The sequence below is a fragment of the Eulemur rufifrons genome, chromosome 9, assembly GCF_041146395.1.
Source record: "Eulemur rufifrons isolate Redbay chromosome 9, OSU_ERuf_1, whole genome shotgun sequence".
Taxonomy (NCBI): Eukaryota; Metazoa; Chordata; class Mammalia; order Primates; family Lemuridae; genus Eulemur; species Eulemur rufifrons.
Window position 1 is genome coordinate 38,204,017 of NC_090991.1, and position 17,720 is coordinate 38,221,736.

The 17,720-nt window shown below is 57.5% G+C and overlaps 1 protein-coding gene across 1 annotated transcript; it reads right to left on the bottom strand.

Moving 5' to 3' along the window:
• Window positions 1-1,016: 1,016 nt before the first annotated feature.
• HAP1 (huntingtin associated protein 1) lies at window positions 1,017-8,607 on the bottom strand. The gene is given in 12 exon segments (XM_069482543.1): window positions 1,017-1,750; window positions 2,518-2,556; window positions 2,848-2,939; window positions 3,093-3,227; window positions 4,011-4,141; window positions 5,805-5,871; window positions 5,949-6,054; window positions 6,240-6,430; window positions 6,515-6,637; window positions 6,639-6,701; window positions 7,030-7,109; window positions 8,151-8,607. Coding segments are annotated over 12 exon segments (1,938 nt in total). The 3' UTR covers window positions 1,017-1,296.
• Window positions 8,608-17,720: the final 9,113 nt, after the last annotated feature.

Consider the following 17,720-nt stretch of genomic DNA (forward strand, 5'->3'; position numbering starts at 1 on the left):
AAGAAGGGAAGGAGGGTCTGGGGTGGGCGGGGCTTGGCCAGGCAGCGAAGGAGGGGCCTCAAACTGTCTGTGGGGCCTCTGCAGGCTGCTGGGAAACAGCAAAGCCTGGAAGAGAAGGGGGTGGACGTGAACAGGGAGCCTGACGACCACAGGCCCAGCCTGGGCAGCGGGCAGGGTCTGGTCAGCCACATCAGAAGGGGGCAGAAAGCCACCATTGGCGGTTAAGCAGGTTGCCCACTGCCATAAAGCTCAGTTTACAACCTCCACAACCTTACACAGCAGCCCTGATGAGGCCAGAGTTATTCCACCCAGCGGTGACCAAAGGGCCATCAAAATGGGGACAGGCCAGATATAATGGAGGGTGCCAACAAGTTATAAACTTCAAGGCTAACCCAGCAGGCCAGGCGGGGCACCAGGACAGCATCAGAGAGGACGGATGGGCCAGGGAAGGAGATACGACACGGTAGCGAAGAGGACAGGCTCAGATCTCCCCCTCGCTGTGTGACCTTGCACAAGTGACTTAGCTCTCTGAACCTATTTCTTCAACTAAGAAATAGGGATGATAATACCACGCCATAGGGCATGAGGGTTAAAGGAGCTAATGCCAGTGCAAAGGGCCGGATGTGCACGAGCATCGCTAGATCATCTTTGATGTCACTGTGAACTCCTCAATGGCAGGGCTCACAAGGCCTGCACTCAGCAGGTGACGTGCACAAACATTGGGGTTTCTAGCTGGGGAGAGGAGCCCTGATCCACCCCCACCCTGCAGGAGACCCCAGCCCATTTTCAGACTCACCCAGGAGACTGGTCCAACTGTGACCCTTGCTGGCGGAGGCCTTTGTCCCAGTGGCCTGGGTGGCCCCAGAAGGCCCTTCTTCCTCCCAGGCCCTGGGAGGGTGGCCAGCCCTGTCCTCCTCCAGCCTCTGAAAGTCCTGGTTGGCACCCTGGGCCGCTGCCCCACGATCCCGTCCCCCCAGGGAGCCTTGGGGACAGGGGAGGTGGGGGTGGAGGGCAGGGGAGGGGGGCAGCAGAGACAGGAAGCTGAAGTGCAGGGGTATGGTGGAGGTGGAATAGTCCCGGCCCTGACCCCCAGCCCAGCCCCCAGGAGAAAAGTGGGTGGAGATCTGGAATCCTAAGCAAATTCCACAAAACTGAGCAATTGGGGCCACAGTTCCCACTGCACAGGACTTGAGGCATCTATGCAAATGATATGCAAAGTCCATGCAAATCAGCATGCTGGGTGGGGCCAGGCTGGGGCAAGTGAGCACGTGGGGGGGGCTCACCCACCCTCACCTTTCATTGGCTTGATGATCTGCAGCTTGTCCGGCTGGCTGGAGGGAGGCCCCCGCGGGAGCACTCACCTTTCTGGAGCATCTTCTGCTTCAGCTGCTGCCTGTAATGGGCATCCTGCCAGTTGGCCAGTTGCTGGAGCACATACTTCATGTCCAGGTGCGAAGGGCCCAAGCCGCTGGCCTCCAGGGCTGAGGTCACCACGTTCATCCGTGTGGCCTCATCCACCTCCGGCTCCACCTCTTCCCAGGCCTCTGTCTCCTCTGACACCAGCTCTCCCTCGTCCATTACCGCTTCCTCAGCCAGCACCTCCTCTGTGGCCCCCAGCTCCTCCTCGGGCACCAGCTCCTCTGCAGGCACAAAATCTTCCACCGGCTCGATATCCTCTGCCGGCATCAACCCCTCCTTGGCCTTGAACCCCTGTTCCTGCTCTCGCTCCTCACTGTAGCGAAGATCGTATCTGGGCAGGGAAACAGAAGAGCCTTTCCATCCCTCTGTGAGCTGACAGCAGCCTGAGCACCCAGCCACCCTCTGCTTCTGCCCCTAGGACGGCTCCCGCCCATGGGGCTAAGGAAGAAAGTCCAACCACCAGGCCCACCCTGCCCCAAGTCTGCACCCAGACCCTAACAGTTCCTCCCAGTTCTGTCCCAGCCAGGGGAGAGGGTGAGCTGGGTACCAGCCCATGCCCCTGGTGGGAGGGAGGAAGAATGGTCACCAACATCGCATAGGCCCTGCCTACCCCTCTGTCGCCAAACCCTGCTGCACAGAAGAGTCCAGCAGGGACAATGGCCCGTCTGCCTCCCTTCTTCATTGGTTAACTTCTACAGCCCACCCCACATCTAGTTGCCATAGGAACAAATCCATTTTTAGTAAGGCTCAGACAGGTCAAGTGACTTGCCCAAAGACACACAGCCAATTAAGGGACCAAGCTAGGACTTGGTCCCAGATGTTCCCAGCTCCTGGGCCAGTGCCCATTTGCCTCTCAGCCCCTGCTAAGGTGAAGGAAAAGCTTTGGTCCCCAGGAGCAGCCTTAAATCAGACAGCCACCTAGCAGGCAAGATCTGAAGGAAAAAGGGACCACTCCTTCCCAGAACAACTCTCCGCCCAGCCAGCTGAGACAGTGGGCCTTCTCCGGGGTTGCGGGTGGGGTGGCAGAACCAGCGGCAGGTGGCTGTATGGCTGCTGAAAGGTAAGGGCAAGTGATGAGGGAGCCCCTGGCCAGCTTACCTCCGGTTTGACGTCTCCCCTCTGGGCCTCCCATAATTCCTTCAACAGAGAAAAGGACCTTCAGTGTCCTGAGACGATGGAAGCCGGAACTGCAGAGTCCCCGGCGCCCAGTCACGAAGAAGAATCTCAAGGAGAGGTGATGGGCCCGAGATTGTGTAAACAGAGAAGAATGACAGATGGAAGGGGCCAGGGCAGCCACCAAGGTGGGTGTAGGGAAGCAGAGGAGGGGGCACCATGGAAGCACGGGGGTCAAAGCGTGAGGCAATGCCCCTCCCCCATAGCAAGGCTGCTGCCTACTGCGCAGGCGCAGGCAGGGCCCCAGCGGCGCACCTCTCCACGAAATACACAGGGTGTGAGATAATCCTGCGCAGCGACATCCGGAGCTCCTCGGCCAGGGTCTCCTGGAAACTAGGAAGTGCCTGCTACAGTGGAGACGGGGGACATTACCAGAGGACCCCACAGAACCCCCACCCATAGTCCCAGGCACAGAAGGAGACTGAGGATACCCATCAGCCAGCAGGGCTGAGACACGAGCACACAGGTTGAGAGGTGGGCGGCCAGGGGAGGGTCCTCACCAGAGGCACGGCGTATGCGTAGTGGGTGACAGACGCAGTGGACACCGGGGGTTGCTGGCGGAGGGTCTTCGCCTCCTCCTGGGTCTCAAGCAGCATGCCCCCACCATCCGTGTACTTCTCCCGCAGGTCCTGCAGCTGGGAACCCACCCGCAGGCTCTGTTGGGACCCAGGTGCACCCAGCCCCACTCTCCTGCCTACCCTCTCTCCAGGCCAAGGGGCAGGAGGCCCCAACGCTAGACCCAAAGAGTGTCATGCAAGGGCATGTGGGCAGGTCCCTGGACTCCACTCCACTTACTTCAACTGAACTGCCACCTGCTGGGCGGTGCCAAACTTGGAGGGGGCAGAAAGGGACAGACCCAGTCCCTGCCTGCAAGCTACTTGTCCTCCCTAGAGAGTCAGGCTGCTGCCACTGAGGTCCCCGCTCTGAGCCAGGGGCTCACAAGGGTGGGGCAGGAGCCCAGGGGCAGCCTCACCTCTTCTTGGAGTTGCATCTGGATTTCTTTCTCTGAAGCCAGCTGCTGCTGCAACTTCTCAGTCTCGATCCCATACTGGAAGGACCCAAAACCAATGAGCCCCCATCAGAGGCCCCCACAATCCCAGGCACCCCCTGCCTCCCGTGAGTCTCCCCAGGCACATCAGTGAGGCTCTGGCAGCCCTTGAAGTAAGAAGTCACATGGAATGAGGCAAATAGGGCATGGAGTCAAAAGGCCTGGGTTCTAGAAGAGTCTGGGACCCTTTCTAGGCCTAGGTCCTCTCCTTGGGACAACAAGGGGGCAGGATAGGGGACTCCCTGAGATCTCCCCCAACTCTGACTGTGACACAGAGAAGGGCCTTGGGCCTGGCAGAGCTGTGAGGTGGGGGCAGGAGAAGGAGGCTTAGGTCCCAGGGGGCGGGAGGGTCCCACCCACGCTGTCTCACCAACTGGCAGCGCTGCTGCAGCTTGGTGACCTGGGCCTGCAGCTGAGAGACCTCCTTCTGCTGCTGTTCATAGTTTTCCAGCCTGAGCACCAGCACCTCCGACAGCTCGGCCATCTGCTGGCTGGCCTCCGCTGGGGGCGGGAGGGAGAGGTCAGCCCTGGCTCCCCTGGCCTCTGGGGACCCATCTGGCCATCCCCAGAGGCCTCCGCCTGCCCCATCCTCGGCTGCTGTGAATGCCAGCAGTCCCCACAGGACTTAGTATTCCCCACTCGGGGATTCTTTTCAAGAAATGTTTATTGACTACACTGAGCAGGGCACTGGGGCGAGTGGTCAACAAGACCTGGTCCCGCCCACGCTGTGCTCCAGTCTAATGGGGAGACAGAGTACAAGACTGAATAACATGGGCTATAAGGGAGCAAGTGTCAAGGGCATATGGGGACAAGGGGCCACAGCTGTGGCACCCAACCCAGCCTTGCATGGTCTAGGAAGGAATTCTGGAAGAAGGAGCCACCCACTAAGACCACAGGGCAAGTGAGGGAAACCAGGCAAAGAAGGGAAGACACAGGCCCCAGCTGAGTGTAGAAAGTGCTGGGGCAGTGGGCAGGCCCAGATCACACAGGCCGGGTACAGGCTTGGGGTTTATCCTTTGGCCAATGGGAAGTTATTTAGAGGTTTTAGGCAGAGGAGGAACATAGTCAGATTTTATTTTATACTATTTTTTTGGAGATGGGGTCTCGCTATGTTGCCCAGGCTGTAGTGCAGTGGCTCTTCACAGGCACGATCCCACTACTGATCAGCACGGGAGTTTTGACCTGCTCCATTTCCAACCTGGGCCAGTTCACCCCTCCTTAGGCAACCTGGTGGTCTCTTGCTCCTGGGAGGCTACCATACTGATGCCAAACTTAGTGTGGATGCCTGATTCACACAGCGCACTCCAGCCCAGAACTCCTGAGCTCGTGATCCTCCCAACTCAGCCTCCCAAGTAGCTGAGACTACAGGTGCATACTGCCACACCCAGCCAGATTTGGTTTTAGAAACTCATTTGGGCTGTGTGCAGAAGGGCCTAGAAGGGCACGAGTAGAAGCAGGGAGGCCAGTTAAGAAGTATCCGGGCTAGAGACAGCCAGAGTCAGGAGGAAAGAGATTTGAGCCATTCCCAGGAGGTAGGAGCAACAGAACTTGGGGACTGGTTCCTAATCCAGTGGCCTGGGGACCAGTGGGGCCATTCAGGGAGCTGTAGAACCCAGAGAGAAGGTCAGGGGTGGGGAGAGGGGAACAGCATGAGTTCAGGTGTTGCCACTTTGAGTCTGCAACTCACTAGCTAGACTTGAACTCCTTGGAGACCATCACTATGCCTCGCTCATCACTCTCCCCACCCACAGTGCCTAGGATGGCACCAGGCACAGCCACTGCCCAATACATGACTCTAAACTGCCCCAGCCCTGGCTGCCTGGTCTCTGGCAGCTTATGGCTCCCTCCTGTCTGCCCCAAATAACAAGAGACAGGCTTAGAGAAGACCTGTGGCTTCTGTATAGCTCTTTACAGTTTGCACAAAACATTTCCCCAGCTATTGCCTCCTTTGATCCAAATAAACCCAGGAGAGATCAGTGGGGCTGAGCTCATTCATCTCTATCCTAAAGATGAAGGATCAGAGAGGTCAAGGAACTCTTCCAAGCTTACACAGCTAGGAAGTACCAGAGCTGGGCCTTGAACTCAGACCTCCAGACTCCAAATCCTGAGTTCTTCCCTGCACTCCTCGGGACAGCCCTCTACCCCAAGTTACAATATTACGTACAAAACTGCTCCACACATTCCAGAATGAGCGTCTGCTCCTCATCCTCCATGGTGTCGAGTTCAGAGGCCTGGAAGGAGGGAGAGACGAAGGGGCAGGAGAGTCAACACCCCCTGCTCCCAGGTGCCCCTCATCCCCCTTCCTCACCTCCTCTCTCAGCTGTTGGTTCTCCCGCTCCAGCAGCCTCAGCCTCTGCTTTAGGGCGTCCACCTGCGGGCAGCGGTGCCGCCGCCGCCGTGCCTCCCTGGGAGTCCTGGGGGAGGCAATAATGGAGTCAGGGTGTGGGGAGTGGGCTTCCCCGCAGGGCTAAGGGTGGTGGTGTCAATTAGTCCCAGCAACCCTCCAGCAGCCTCGCCGCCTGTGTCTCTCTTTACAAAGGGGGACACTGAGGATCATTTCAGAAAAGGGGCCAGCCAGGTGCAAAGGCAGGACACTCACGGCTTAGGGGCATCATAGGCGTGATCACGCTGCTGTTCCGCCTCCTGCTCTTTTTCCTGCTCTTGTTCCTTCTTTTCTTCTTCCTCCTCCTCCTCTTCTTCTTCCTCCTCATCCTCATCCTCCTCATCAGAGTCTGAGTAGAGCTGAAGGAGATCATCTCGCAGGTTCACCTGGTGTCTGAGGCGTAAAATCTGGCAGGAAGAGAGAGGAGCATGGCAGGCAGTGGCCAGGGGGATGATGCAGTACGGCCCCTCCCCTCCCCTCCTCGCAGTTACCTCCTCCCGGGCCGATCTCAGCATGGCTTCCAGCTTGCTGTTCTCCTCCATCAAAACGCTGTTCTGTTTCACCAGGGACTGGCCGATGCGAGCTGCTGTGTTCAGGTCCCGCTCTCTCTGCAGAGGGACCACCACCCATGGGTAATACTTTCCCGGTTCCCGGGACCTCCCAGACAGGTGGGAGAAGCTAGAGGGGACGCAGGGGTCAGAGGGAGACTAGGCCCCTGGGAGAAACCCTCCGCAACCCCTAGTTGTCCAGGGTACTAGACCAGAGTCTGTCACGAACCCACTGTGGAAACTAACTCAGTTTCCCTTTATGGAAAAAGGGCAGATCAGACCAGATTGGCTCTGAGAGGTCTTCCAGCCCGAACATCCCACATCTACCCGCCTTCCATAAGAGGGAACCCCAGCTGGGCCCCCAGAGAGGTAGCCAGGCAGGAAACAGACAAGACACCTACCCATACAGGACAGAATTAAAACGGGGGCCTGGCCGAGGTTGAGAAGGCAGTACCCACCTCCTCCAGCAAATGTAACATCACTTTGATATCTTCTGGGGTGATCTTCTTGACTGGCGGAGGTAGGTTAGGGCACAGCGCTGCAGGAGGAAGCAGGTGGGGAGAAAAGGCCCAGTCAGGTCAGGAAAAAGGGAGCATATTCTACCTGGCAGCCCACTGTTTCCTGCCCTGTCCCCAGTTCTCCCTTAACAAGGGTCATCAGGAGAGAAGCCAGGGCTCCCTCCCCACCCCCAACATCCTCTGTACCCCCGGCACTCGACACTCCCTGCCCTGCTCCCAGGGCCAACGGGACTGGGCTTTTTAATTTTTTTTTTTTTTTTTTTTTTTTCCTGAAGGGGCCTGGGTGAAGTAAGGGGATCACAATCCTCCGGACTCAGGAACTGGGCTCTCAGGACGCCTGGGTCCCTGGCACCTAGGAGAGCAGAGGCAGCTAGGAGTAAGGACAGCCGCGGACTGACTCATCACCCCTCACCCAGCAGGCAGCTTAGCCAGCTCAGTGGAGCCTCGTGGGTCATAAAAACAGACGCAGTCACCCACCCTGCACCTGTTGCGTGTGGAGAGGACAGCAGGAAGACTTCTCCAGCACCGGATTAGGGGGCACTGGACCCTCTAGACCCAACCCAGAGATCTCCCCCCACCCAGAAGAGGATGGGAGAGAAGAAGAGGCGGAGGGAGCGGGACCTTATCTCCCGCAGCCAAAGGGGAGGAGAACCTCCCCGTCCGCCCACCCCCACCGCTCGGTCGCTGGCGAGCCGGCCCAGCGCAGGCCCAGAGCGCGGCGGGCAGCGCCCTCCCGCAGCCCCCCGCCCCTCTCCTGGCACTGCGGTAGGCCGGGGAGGGGGGCGCCGAGAGTGCGCAGATCTGTCGCAGCAACAGGCGCGCAGAGGGGGCGGGGAGCGCGCGGGCCCTGGACCTGACGCACCTACAGAAATCAGGGAACTGCAGAGGGAGGAGGAGATAGGGAAGGGGCCATCAGACAGGCACCACAGTGACATCGCAGAGGTGGTGGAGGGGTGGCACTGGGGGCCAGAGCGGGAGGGGCGCCCGGACCCGACGGGGGCCCCCTCGTCCCTGGAGCTTCTTCCTCCCACGCGCTCCCGGATCCCTGGGACTCGGTTTACCTTCCTCCAGCTCCCGAATAAAGGCGGCGCGCTCAGGACCGGACACCCCGGGCCGCCGGCCAATGTAGGCGGCTGGCGTCTTCCAAATGCCCGCTGCCTTTCCAGTCCCCAGGCCAGTGGCTCTGGGGCCAAAGGGCCCTTGGAATACGAAGCGAGTCCATGGCGCGTCCGAGTTGTCGGGCACGGACTGGGCATTCCGCTTGGCTCCAGCCTCGGAGGCCGGGCGAGCCCCGGTGGGGGCTTCCGAGGCCGATTGGGATCCGGAGGCTGCTCCGGATCCTGCTCCCTGTCCAACCCGCGGTGCCTGCACGGGAGCGGGTTCGGACTCGGCCGAGGGCTCTGGAGCCGGACTGGCTGCGGGCGGGGGAGCAGGGGTGACCGCTGCGGGGTCCCCGGGTCCGCGTCCGGGCCCCGGCGGGTCCCCAGCGCAGCTCTGCCCAAGCTCCTTCGGGCGCATCTCGACTCCGCAGTCCGCTGCTGCAGCCGGACCTGTATTTATAACCTGCGCCGAGCGGGCGCCCGCCGGGCCGCACCACACGTGGACACGGGGGTGGCCGAGGGGCAACGAGTGGCCCGGGACTCAGGGCCGCGAGGGAGGGGAGCTAGCGGTGATGCGACAGGGCACAAAAAGAAAAGAAGAGCAAGAAGAGCCGAGCGCAGGTTCTATGGTTCGGCTTTGGGGTCGGAGGGAAGGATTTCTCCTCCCCTCTCCATCTCCGGAAAATGGTTCTGCCCAAAGCCTGCGCTCCGGGGGACTCGGTACAGGGACTAGCGGGTCCCCAGCTAGGAGCACCCCCTCCCCCGCTCCCGCCGCGGGTGTTTCCGGCTGCCTTCTCTGGTGTCGCACCAGCGCACCCAACGTTGTCAGTACGGTCCGGGGTGACCCGTGAGTTAGGGCAGTATTGTGTCTTTCCTGGGTGCTTGGGAGATAAATCCAAACTACAGTACGACGTCCAGCGTGCTGCCCAGCCTGGCGTGTCATCCCCTGATCCTCGCCTCAGGCCCGGTGCTCGGCCACTCGACGTCTCCCATTACGCTGCGTTTCCTGGTTCTTTATTTCCAACCCTAATTCGCTCTGCCCACCTCTCGCCAGCTTCTTGCAAACCCCTGTTCTGCGAAGACCCCGCTTAAATGTCTACCTGTGGCAACTCCTCCGACTTCACTCCGCCGCGGCCCCAGAGCACCGTGTACCCCCTGGCCTGCAGTGACCAGGTGTCCGTCTCAAGACCAGCCCCGCGCCCCTTCCGCTTAGGGATCGTGTCCCTCGAAGCGCAGCACAGAATCGATATCTCCGACGGTCGCTGCAGGTCCTCAGTGGACTGTGGGGCCGCACAGAAGCCCAGTGGCTGTTTGTGCCTTTGGACTGGGGAAAACTGCAGGCCACAAACACATGGCTGTCGCACTGATTCTCTTCAAGCCTGGGGACCATTCTTGGTGCCTTCATTCCCTTCTCCTCAATGCCCAGTCACCAAGCCCTGCTGAATTTACCTCTTAAATATTTATCAAACCTTCTGTCTCCTCTTCTCTCTTCTGCTGTTGCCCAAGCTGGTCTCGAACTCCTGGCCTCAAGCAATCCTCTAGCCTTGGTCTCCCCAAAATGCTAGGATTACAGGCGTGAGCCGCGGCACCCAGCTGAGAAAGCATTTTAAAGATGGGAGATAGGACCACGTGTATGTACTGATGGAGATGTTCCCGCAGGGAGGAGAAAACTGAGGCAGAGAAGAGAACTCATCTCCCAGAAACAATTCTGGGAATGGAGGAACCCTCCTAACCAAATCCATTCTCCTTGGTGTTCAGAGTGTGCCTGTTTTCTATGGTTTCTTGGAGGAGACGCAACCCCAAGATTTGCTATGACAGCGAGGTCAAAGAACATGGGAGGTGGCTGTAGGGCCATAGGCTGCAGCTCCGTGGTCTCTGCCCAGTGGCTCCCCCAGCAGCCTCCGGCTTCCTGGGTAGTCGGAGTCTCTGTGTCTTAGACATCTCTGCAGCCCCAACACCAAGCACAGAACGGGGCACCCAGTAGGAGCCCATTAAATTCCTGCTGAATAGATGGTCGCTGAATTGAATTGTTTCTGGCCCATGAGGAAGCAGCCCTGAGGCCCCTGGGAAGTTTGGAGGGAAGACCGCAGCAGTGGTATGGGCGATGAAGTTGCAGGGCCGCACCCTCTCGGTCAGTGCACCAGCACCCGGCAATTCTGGATGCAGCCACCAGAGGGCAGTGCCAGCCCACGTACCACCCCACCCAGCTTCCTCACCTGCAGGCGCACCCAGCAGGGAGCAGAGTAGGAGGGTGACTCCATTTTGCAGATGAAGAAACCAGGGCTCAGACCCCTGTCACTCCTCTCCACAGCCCAGGGCTGCCCAGGAGACCCTGGGGGATCTCTCATCCAGGCCTCTCGGGGGTATCCTGCCTGCTGCCCCCCTTCCCTGCTGCTGTGCAGGGAAGCCAAGCAGAGCAGAGACCCTAGGCATCCTGCCCTCCCTCCCAGTGCACACCCTCTGACCCTGCTGGACCAGAGAGAAGACAGGAGGGGGCAGACTTACCAGGCTGCAAATCCAGGCACACCCCCACCTAATTAGGGCACCCCCCATGAACCTGGGGCACATCGCTCAGAGGCCCAGCCTCCGGCGGCAGCCCACACCAGGCCCCTCCCCCTGCCTCCTCCATGGGAGGAGCCCTGAGGGCAGGTGCAGGGATGTGGGCAGGGCCAGGCACCAGGGTTGCCTTCTGCATCAGGCAGAGAAGCAGGATGGAGGGGGCAGGCTTCCTCACCACCACCCATTCCTGCTGTCCCTTGCAGGCCTTGGGGGCCCTCCCCCCTCCCCTGGCCCCTCTCCCCCACCAGAACCAGGCAGCGGCCACCAGAGTCCCCGCCCCCACCCCAGCACCCAGGCGCAACCCCTCCTCACATCACTGGCAGAGAATGGGGGACTGAGGGCCCAGGCCCCACCCACGTTGGGGTCCCCCTTTCCTTTACTGCCCACCCAACCCGGCCAGACTCCTGGGTCACTGGCCTTCTGGCCTGGGGTGAGGAGGTGGGGCTGCTGCACTGGGGCCCCGGGCCCCTCCCCTGCTGTCCTCAAGCTTCCAGGGCCCCTTCTGGCCAGGACAGAGGGACAGAAGCAAGGAGAGGACAGAGAGCAAGGGCAGGAGGGGGCGTGGGCCCTGCTCCCCCCACCTCCCGCACAGCCTGCAGGTTCGCTTGCTCCTGCTTTAGGTTTTCAGGTCTGACTCCTCCTCTGAGAAGCCTCCCTGCTCCCGAGACGGGGCCTCTCTGTGTTCTACCCTCTCCTGGCACCCTCTCCCGCCTCTCGCTAGTCACAGTGTGAGATTATGTCCTTTACGAGATGATCTATTTAATAACAATGAGAGCAGAGTCTGTATGGCTCATTTTTGTATTCTTAGGACTTTAATTAGGCATCCAATAAATATTTGTTGAATGAACACATTGACGGATTCTCTGGGTGTGGTGTTAGGGCTGGCAGTCACCCTGGGGTTGGCTCCAGAGGGGACTGACTTGCCCAGTCAGGGTGAGAGCCTAGGACTCTGGACTCCCAGACCAGTGCTCCCCATCCCGCAGCATAGGTGACCTGACACAGGTGAGCCCCACCAGGAAACCGCCAGCGGCGCCTGTTGGGAGAGAGTGAAGCCTGGCAAGGATGAGAGCCACAGATCCCCAGGGGTGACCCTGAGCTCAGTCACATCCCCCACTTCTTCCCTAGAGCCCCTCAGCCCAGCCCCCAGGAACCAGAGCTGGAGGCCTGGGCTTCGCCTGCTGAGGAGTTGTGTCCAGCAGGTGAGCTGGTCCCTGAGCTGGGAGGCTCCGTGGGAAGCAGCTGGGTGTGGGGTGACCACAGCACCCGCTGTGAGGAAGGGCGAGGCAGTCAGCCGTGTCTGGCCTGCTGGGTGGGCAATGCCAGGGTGGGTGGCAAGCCTGGCAGGACATTCTCCAGCCCTTCATCCTCTCTGAGCTGCCTCCAGGCTTAGGGAGAACACCAAGGAGTCCTTTACTCCCTGACTTCTGTTCTCAGAGTCAACGACTCCCTCTGATCCTTGTGTCCAGTCCAGGCTCTGAACACTTCCCGGGACAATTCATGGGTGCCATGATTTGGATGTGTTTCATTTTATCATCACTGGAAGGAAAAAATGTTATTATTTTACAGATGAGAAACTGAGGCCCAGAGAGGTCAAGCAACTTATCCAAGGCCACACAGCCAGGAAGTAGGGAGGTAGGATCACAAAAGTTTGTCTTCACCAAGAGCCCATGTGCTGTCTGCTGCTTCCCAGGTCAGGGAGGGAACTGGGGAGGGGGCTAGGGACCCTGTACCCTCCTGCTCTGGGGCCGGCTATGCTCATAGGACTGCCTTCCACAAAATGGTGGTTACAAGTCCAGTTGCTAGATCTTATAATTGATGATATTAACAAAGACACTCAAATATCACTATGTCACAAATTTTAAAATGCTTTGATAACTATATTTCACTAGATAGGGATCCTTTACAATCTTAAGTATTTTGTCTTAGGCCTTTAAAAACATTTGAAGAAAGGGTCTATGGTCTTCACCAGACTGCCAAAGGAGCCTGTGGCACAAAAATGGTTAAAGACCCCTGGGCTAGAGAAACATAAGGAAGCGTTTATGGGTAAAATGATACAAAGCCTGATGTTTGCTTGAAGAGACCAAAAACTGAGCATGGTAGAAGAAACGAGATGGTAGAATGTTAATAACTGTGATGGTGAGGGCTGGGCACGTGGAATCCGTTGTTCTGTTCTCTCTACTTTTATCTGTGTTTGCAATGTTTCCTAATAAAAAGTTCCTTTAAATATTTTTAAACAGTTATATATGAAAAGATAATCTGTCTTAAATACAGATAAGCAAAAGATTTTTTTTTTTTTTTTTTTTTTTTGAGACAGAGTCTCGCTCTGTTGCCCGGGCTAGAGTGCCGTGGCGTCAGCCTAGCTCACAGCAACCTCAAACTCCTGGGCACAAGCGATCCTCCTGCCTCAGCCTCCTGAGTAGCTGGGACTACAGGCATAACCCACAGCACCCAGCTAATTTTACTATTTTTAGTAGAGATGGGGTCTCACTCTTGCTCAGGCCGGTCTTGAATTCCTGAGCTCAAGCAATCCTCCCGCCTCAGCCTCCCAGAGTGCTAGGATTACAGGCGTGAGCCACCACGCCCGGGCAAGTAAAAGATTTTTAAATCACCTGTAATTCTGTGGTTACTTAGAGCAACCACTATTGACTTTGTGGTGCAAATATCAGCGTACTTTGTCATCTTTTGTTTTGTTCATCATATGTGTGTCAATGTGTCCCTGTTGACAAATGAGGATCTCTAGCTTCAGGGCCCACAGTAAGGTTATAAATAAGTAAATAAGTAAACAACGCCTGGCTGCTCTGCCCTCACTTACAGACCCCACAGAAGGGGGCGTGGTCCCAGAGACACCTGCCCTCCAGGTAGCTCTAGGACTGTTCTTGCCTGTGGGTTCATTTGTCCACGTCCTCTTCTCTCTTTTAGCAACAGAAGCACCCACCCTCTGAAAGCCAGAACCCCAAACAGCCCCGATGACGCCCACCCCTCCTGAGTCCTGCAGCTCAGGCCTGGGGAAGGAGGCGCAGGGGAGCCACCGGTTCTGCATGGGACGGAGTGTCCACTCTGAGTGTCCACACTGACCGTGTGAAGCCAGACAGAGCCTCAGCCCACCCTAGCACCACACACCCCATACCCTGACAGCTTGGAAGGCCCCAAGCCCAACATCCCCATCGGTCCCTGGGGACAGGCCCACCCCACCAGCAGGCACTCCCCCACTGCCTCTGGCCGGAGGTGAAGGAGAAATGCCTTGTGCCTTTGCAGACGCTATGCCCACTCTTCCTTCTTTAAGCCTCAGCTCAGGTGCCACCTCCTCTGGGTAGCCTTCCCCGATTCAGCCTGGCTGGATCCAGGGCCCTGCCCTCAACGTGCTGGTGCAAAAGCAAGACAGGCCTCTGTGTCTGGCTCCCAATATCTCCAAGTCTATTCCTGAACTAAGTCATGGCCTTCGTGAAAAAGGCACGTGGAATAGTTACCCTTCCTCCCACAGAATGCCTGGTGTCCAGGGTTTAAACACTTGCTATGTTCTCTATCTGCCCAGCTGGTCCTTCTGAAAACACACCCGCTGTACTCCTCACAAGCAAACTTTCCTTTCCTTTCCTCTGTGCTTCTGTCTTGAGTTTCCTCTGACTGGGGCTGTAAACACTGATTTCCCCGCCTGTGGGCCCCATGCAAGGCAAGGCTAGGTCGTCTTCGTCTCTGTATTCCAGAGCCTGGCGTAGGCTAGCGTGCTTGAGCACTCAATAATTGCTTGATGAATAACTTAGTAAATGGGGAAAGCAGGCCAGTGGACAGGCCCCAGAGCACTCTGACCCCAGGCTCTTCCTCAAGGCCCAGCTCTCTCCAAACCCTCCTCCAGGAAGCCCACAACATCCTTTGCCTTCTCCAAGCACATCACAGTCACTGGGCTACAGGAGGACCTTGGGCCCCCTCTTGGGTGGCTATTTAACTTTTCTTGCATGTAGAGGTCTCAGCTTGACCAAAAGCTGCCACACCAAGGACACAGGCAGCTCTATGCGCACACACTTGTGGCCACCCCACTGGGGCACCATGCACCTAACAGGGGCTCCTGAGTCCTGATGATGGGCTGTCATGGTGCACGTGGGGGCAAGGTGGCACCTGGGGTGCCCTCAGGGCCTGGCTGGGCCTGTGCAAGGCTGCAGATGGTCTCCAAAGTAAGAGGTGTTGTCCACTCCTGCCCTAAGTGCTCAGCTCCCACTGAAAGATATCATAGAGAGACTTTGCAGAGATCTTTGTAAGATCTCTCTGAACCTCAGTTTCCCTCATCTGTAAAATGGGGATAACGAATCGTAGGTCCTGCTTAGTAGAGATTTTCTGGACATTCAGTGGGATAAGGAAAGTAAAGCACTTAGCTGCTACATGGCAGGTGCTCAGCAAGCAGCTACAAGGGCCACTGCTCAAAGGCACAGAACCAGATGCCCCGGGGTAGTCAGAGGAGAAATGAATTCTCACTCCCTTCCCTCCAGGGGTGGAGAGCAGACAGCAGTAACAAGGGTGAAGTGGCCAGAGGCAGGGCAGGCTGAGCAGGCAGAGCTTAGAGGTCCCTTCCAACCCTGGCCATCGGGGTGCCAGGGCAGAGCCAGGAACAACAAGGCAGGGGGACCCCGAGGAGGTGTGCTGGGGAGCAAGTGCTCTCCCCTGCCTGTCCTCAACCCTCAGCTCCCTATGGCCAGCTGGAGTTGGACATTACGGGAGGATCGGGGACTGGGCTGGACCCCCAGCCTGCTGCGTGCTCACTAGCACTAACTCCAGCAGGCAACTCCGTGCTGATATGGTCTCTCCAAGTGTGAAATGGGGATAAAAGCAACTGTACCGTGAAGTTCATCTGAGATTAATGAGCTCACACATGCCAAGTTGCATTTCAAGTGCTCCATCAACAGCGGTGGCTGGTATTGGTGGAGCAGACAGGCACAGACAGCCCTCCCAGCAAGGGGGTCCACAAAGTGCTACCTACAGGCTGGGGGTGGGGAGGAGAGAAGGCTGAGCTGGCCCCTGAGGGGTGTTAGCACCATGGACCACTGAGTGAGAATTCCAGGCATTGCAGCCATTCCAGGCTGAGGAGCAGCCCCTGAGGTCCCCTTATTGCAGGTGCCTCATTGCCACACCTTGTCCCCGGAGGTCTGAAGACCTGATGACTTCTGGGAGATCAGGGTGATTTTATCCAGGCCCTTCCAAGGGCCCTTTCGCCAGTGGCTGCAGAATCTCTCCCATGACCTTCCCGCCAGGCAGCCCTCCAGCCCTTCCCTGAAAACCTCTGGTGACAGGGAGCTTAGTCATGTGGTCCTGGAACTTCTAGACAGCCCGCATTCTACAAAAGTCTTGTGCTGTCTTTGGCACATTTCCTAACATCTCTGAGTCTCAGGGACCCCATCTTGTATAATGTTCCCTTATTGTACACCTGGCAAGGCTGTGATTAACTAAGATTATACAATAAATCACATAGCACCCCATGAGGGTTCAACAAATGACAATAGCCATTGTTAATATTATTTAATATTATTATTAAAAACAATAGAGTCACTAGGCAGGTCACTGGAACTTTTACGGCGTCCACAGTAAAATGAGAGGCGAAATATCTCCAACCTCGGAGTTGTTATAGGGAAAGCGCGTAGCACAGGGTTAGGCGCGAAGATCACGGTCAGTAATTTCCTAGTCCTGGTTCTCCAAGAGCGACCCAGGACAGACCCTCACCCTCCAGGAGGGGGCGCTGCTGCCTTTCTGTTAGAACTTTGGGGGGTTTCCCCCCCCACCCCATCCCCTCCAGGATCAAATCCACAGGCTGCGGCCACACGCACAGTGTGTCCTCCCCTATCGCCTCTCGCCTCATTTTCCAGCCCTGTTTCTGGCCGTCTCGCCCACTCCTCTGCTGGGCCGGTCACATCAACTCCTTGTCGTTTCTCACACTCTCCCCACCGGTCAGAACTCCGCGTCTTTGCTGCCTCAGCAGCCAGGAATGCCAGTGCCTCCCCGGGGCCCAGCAAACAACTCCTCCTCCTCCTCCTGCTGCTCCTGGAAGGTCACCGCCCCCTCCCTGGGTGGGGACGACGCTCCCACCCTCCCCTGCTGGGGCTGGCGGATTGTGCGTCTCCCCCTGGAGGACAAGAACGTTGGGCATCTCTCCTCCCAGAGCCTCCAACAGTCTGGCAGAGAGCAGCCGCCGTAGGAAACATTTGGTGAACGAGTGAACGCATGACCGAGGAATCCGGCCAATGTAGAGTGGCTGTCGCTTTCCTGGGGGTTGGGGGCGGGGGGACATCATACTTCTGTCACTACAGAGTAGGTGTGAGGGTTAACTTTATGCGCCAGATTGACTGACCACGGGGCACCCAGATTACACACAATTTCTGTGTGCGCCTGGGAGGGTGTTTGGGGGTGAGATTAGCTTTGCATCCGTGGACTCAGAGAAGCAGGTAGCTCTGCCCAAGGTGGGCGGGCATCCCCCTCCCGTGAAGCTGAGGGCCTGAGAGGAACATAAGGCAGAGAAAGAAGAAATTTACCCCTTTTTTCCTGCCTCCCAGCTTGAGCTGGGACATTTCATCTCATCTCCTCCTGCCCCTAAACTGGGATTTATACCATTGGCTCCCGTGGGTCTCAGGCCTTGGGACCTGGGCTGAGTTACACCTCCAGCCTGACCTCGAGCGGATCCTCCCACCTCGGCCTCCCAGAGTGCTAGGATTACACGCATGAGCCAGCTCACCAGCCCACAATCAGCTATTCGTTATAAATGAACCCCTTCCTCATTGTAAATCCCCTTTTGTATACACATACATCCTATTGGTTCCATTTCTCTATAAACCCTAATACACTGGGACTGTATTTTTGAGTTGTTCTCCACAGCTCTGTTGTACTAGTAATTTATTAGGAACTTGGGAATCAATTGAATTTCTCAAATCTTTCCCACATATCCTGGGTATAGCAGAATTTCCCCATATTTTCTGTTTTTAGATCAAAGATTAGGAT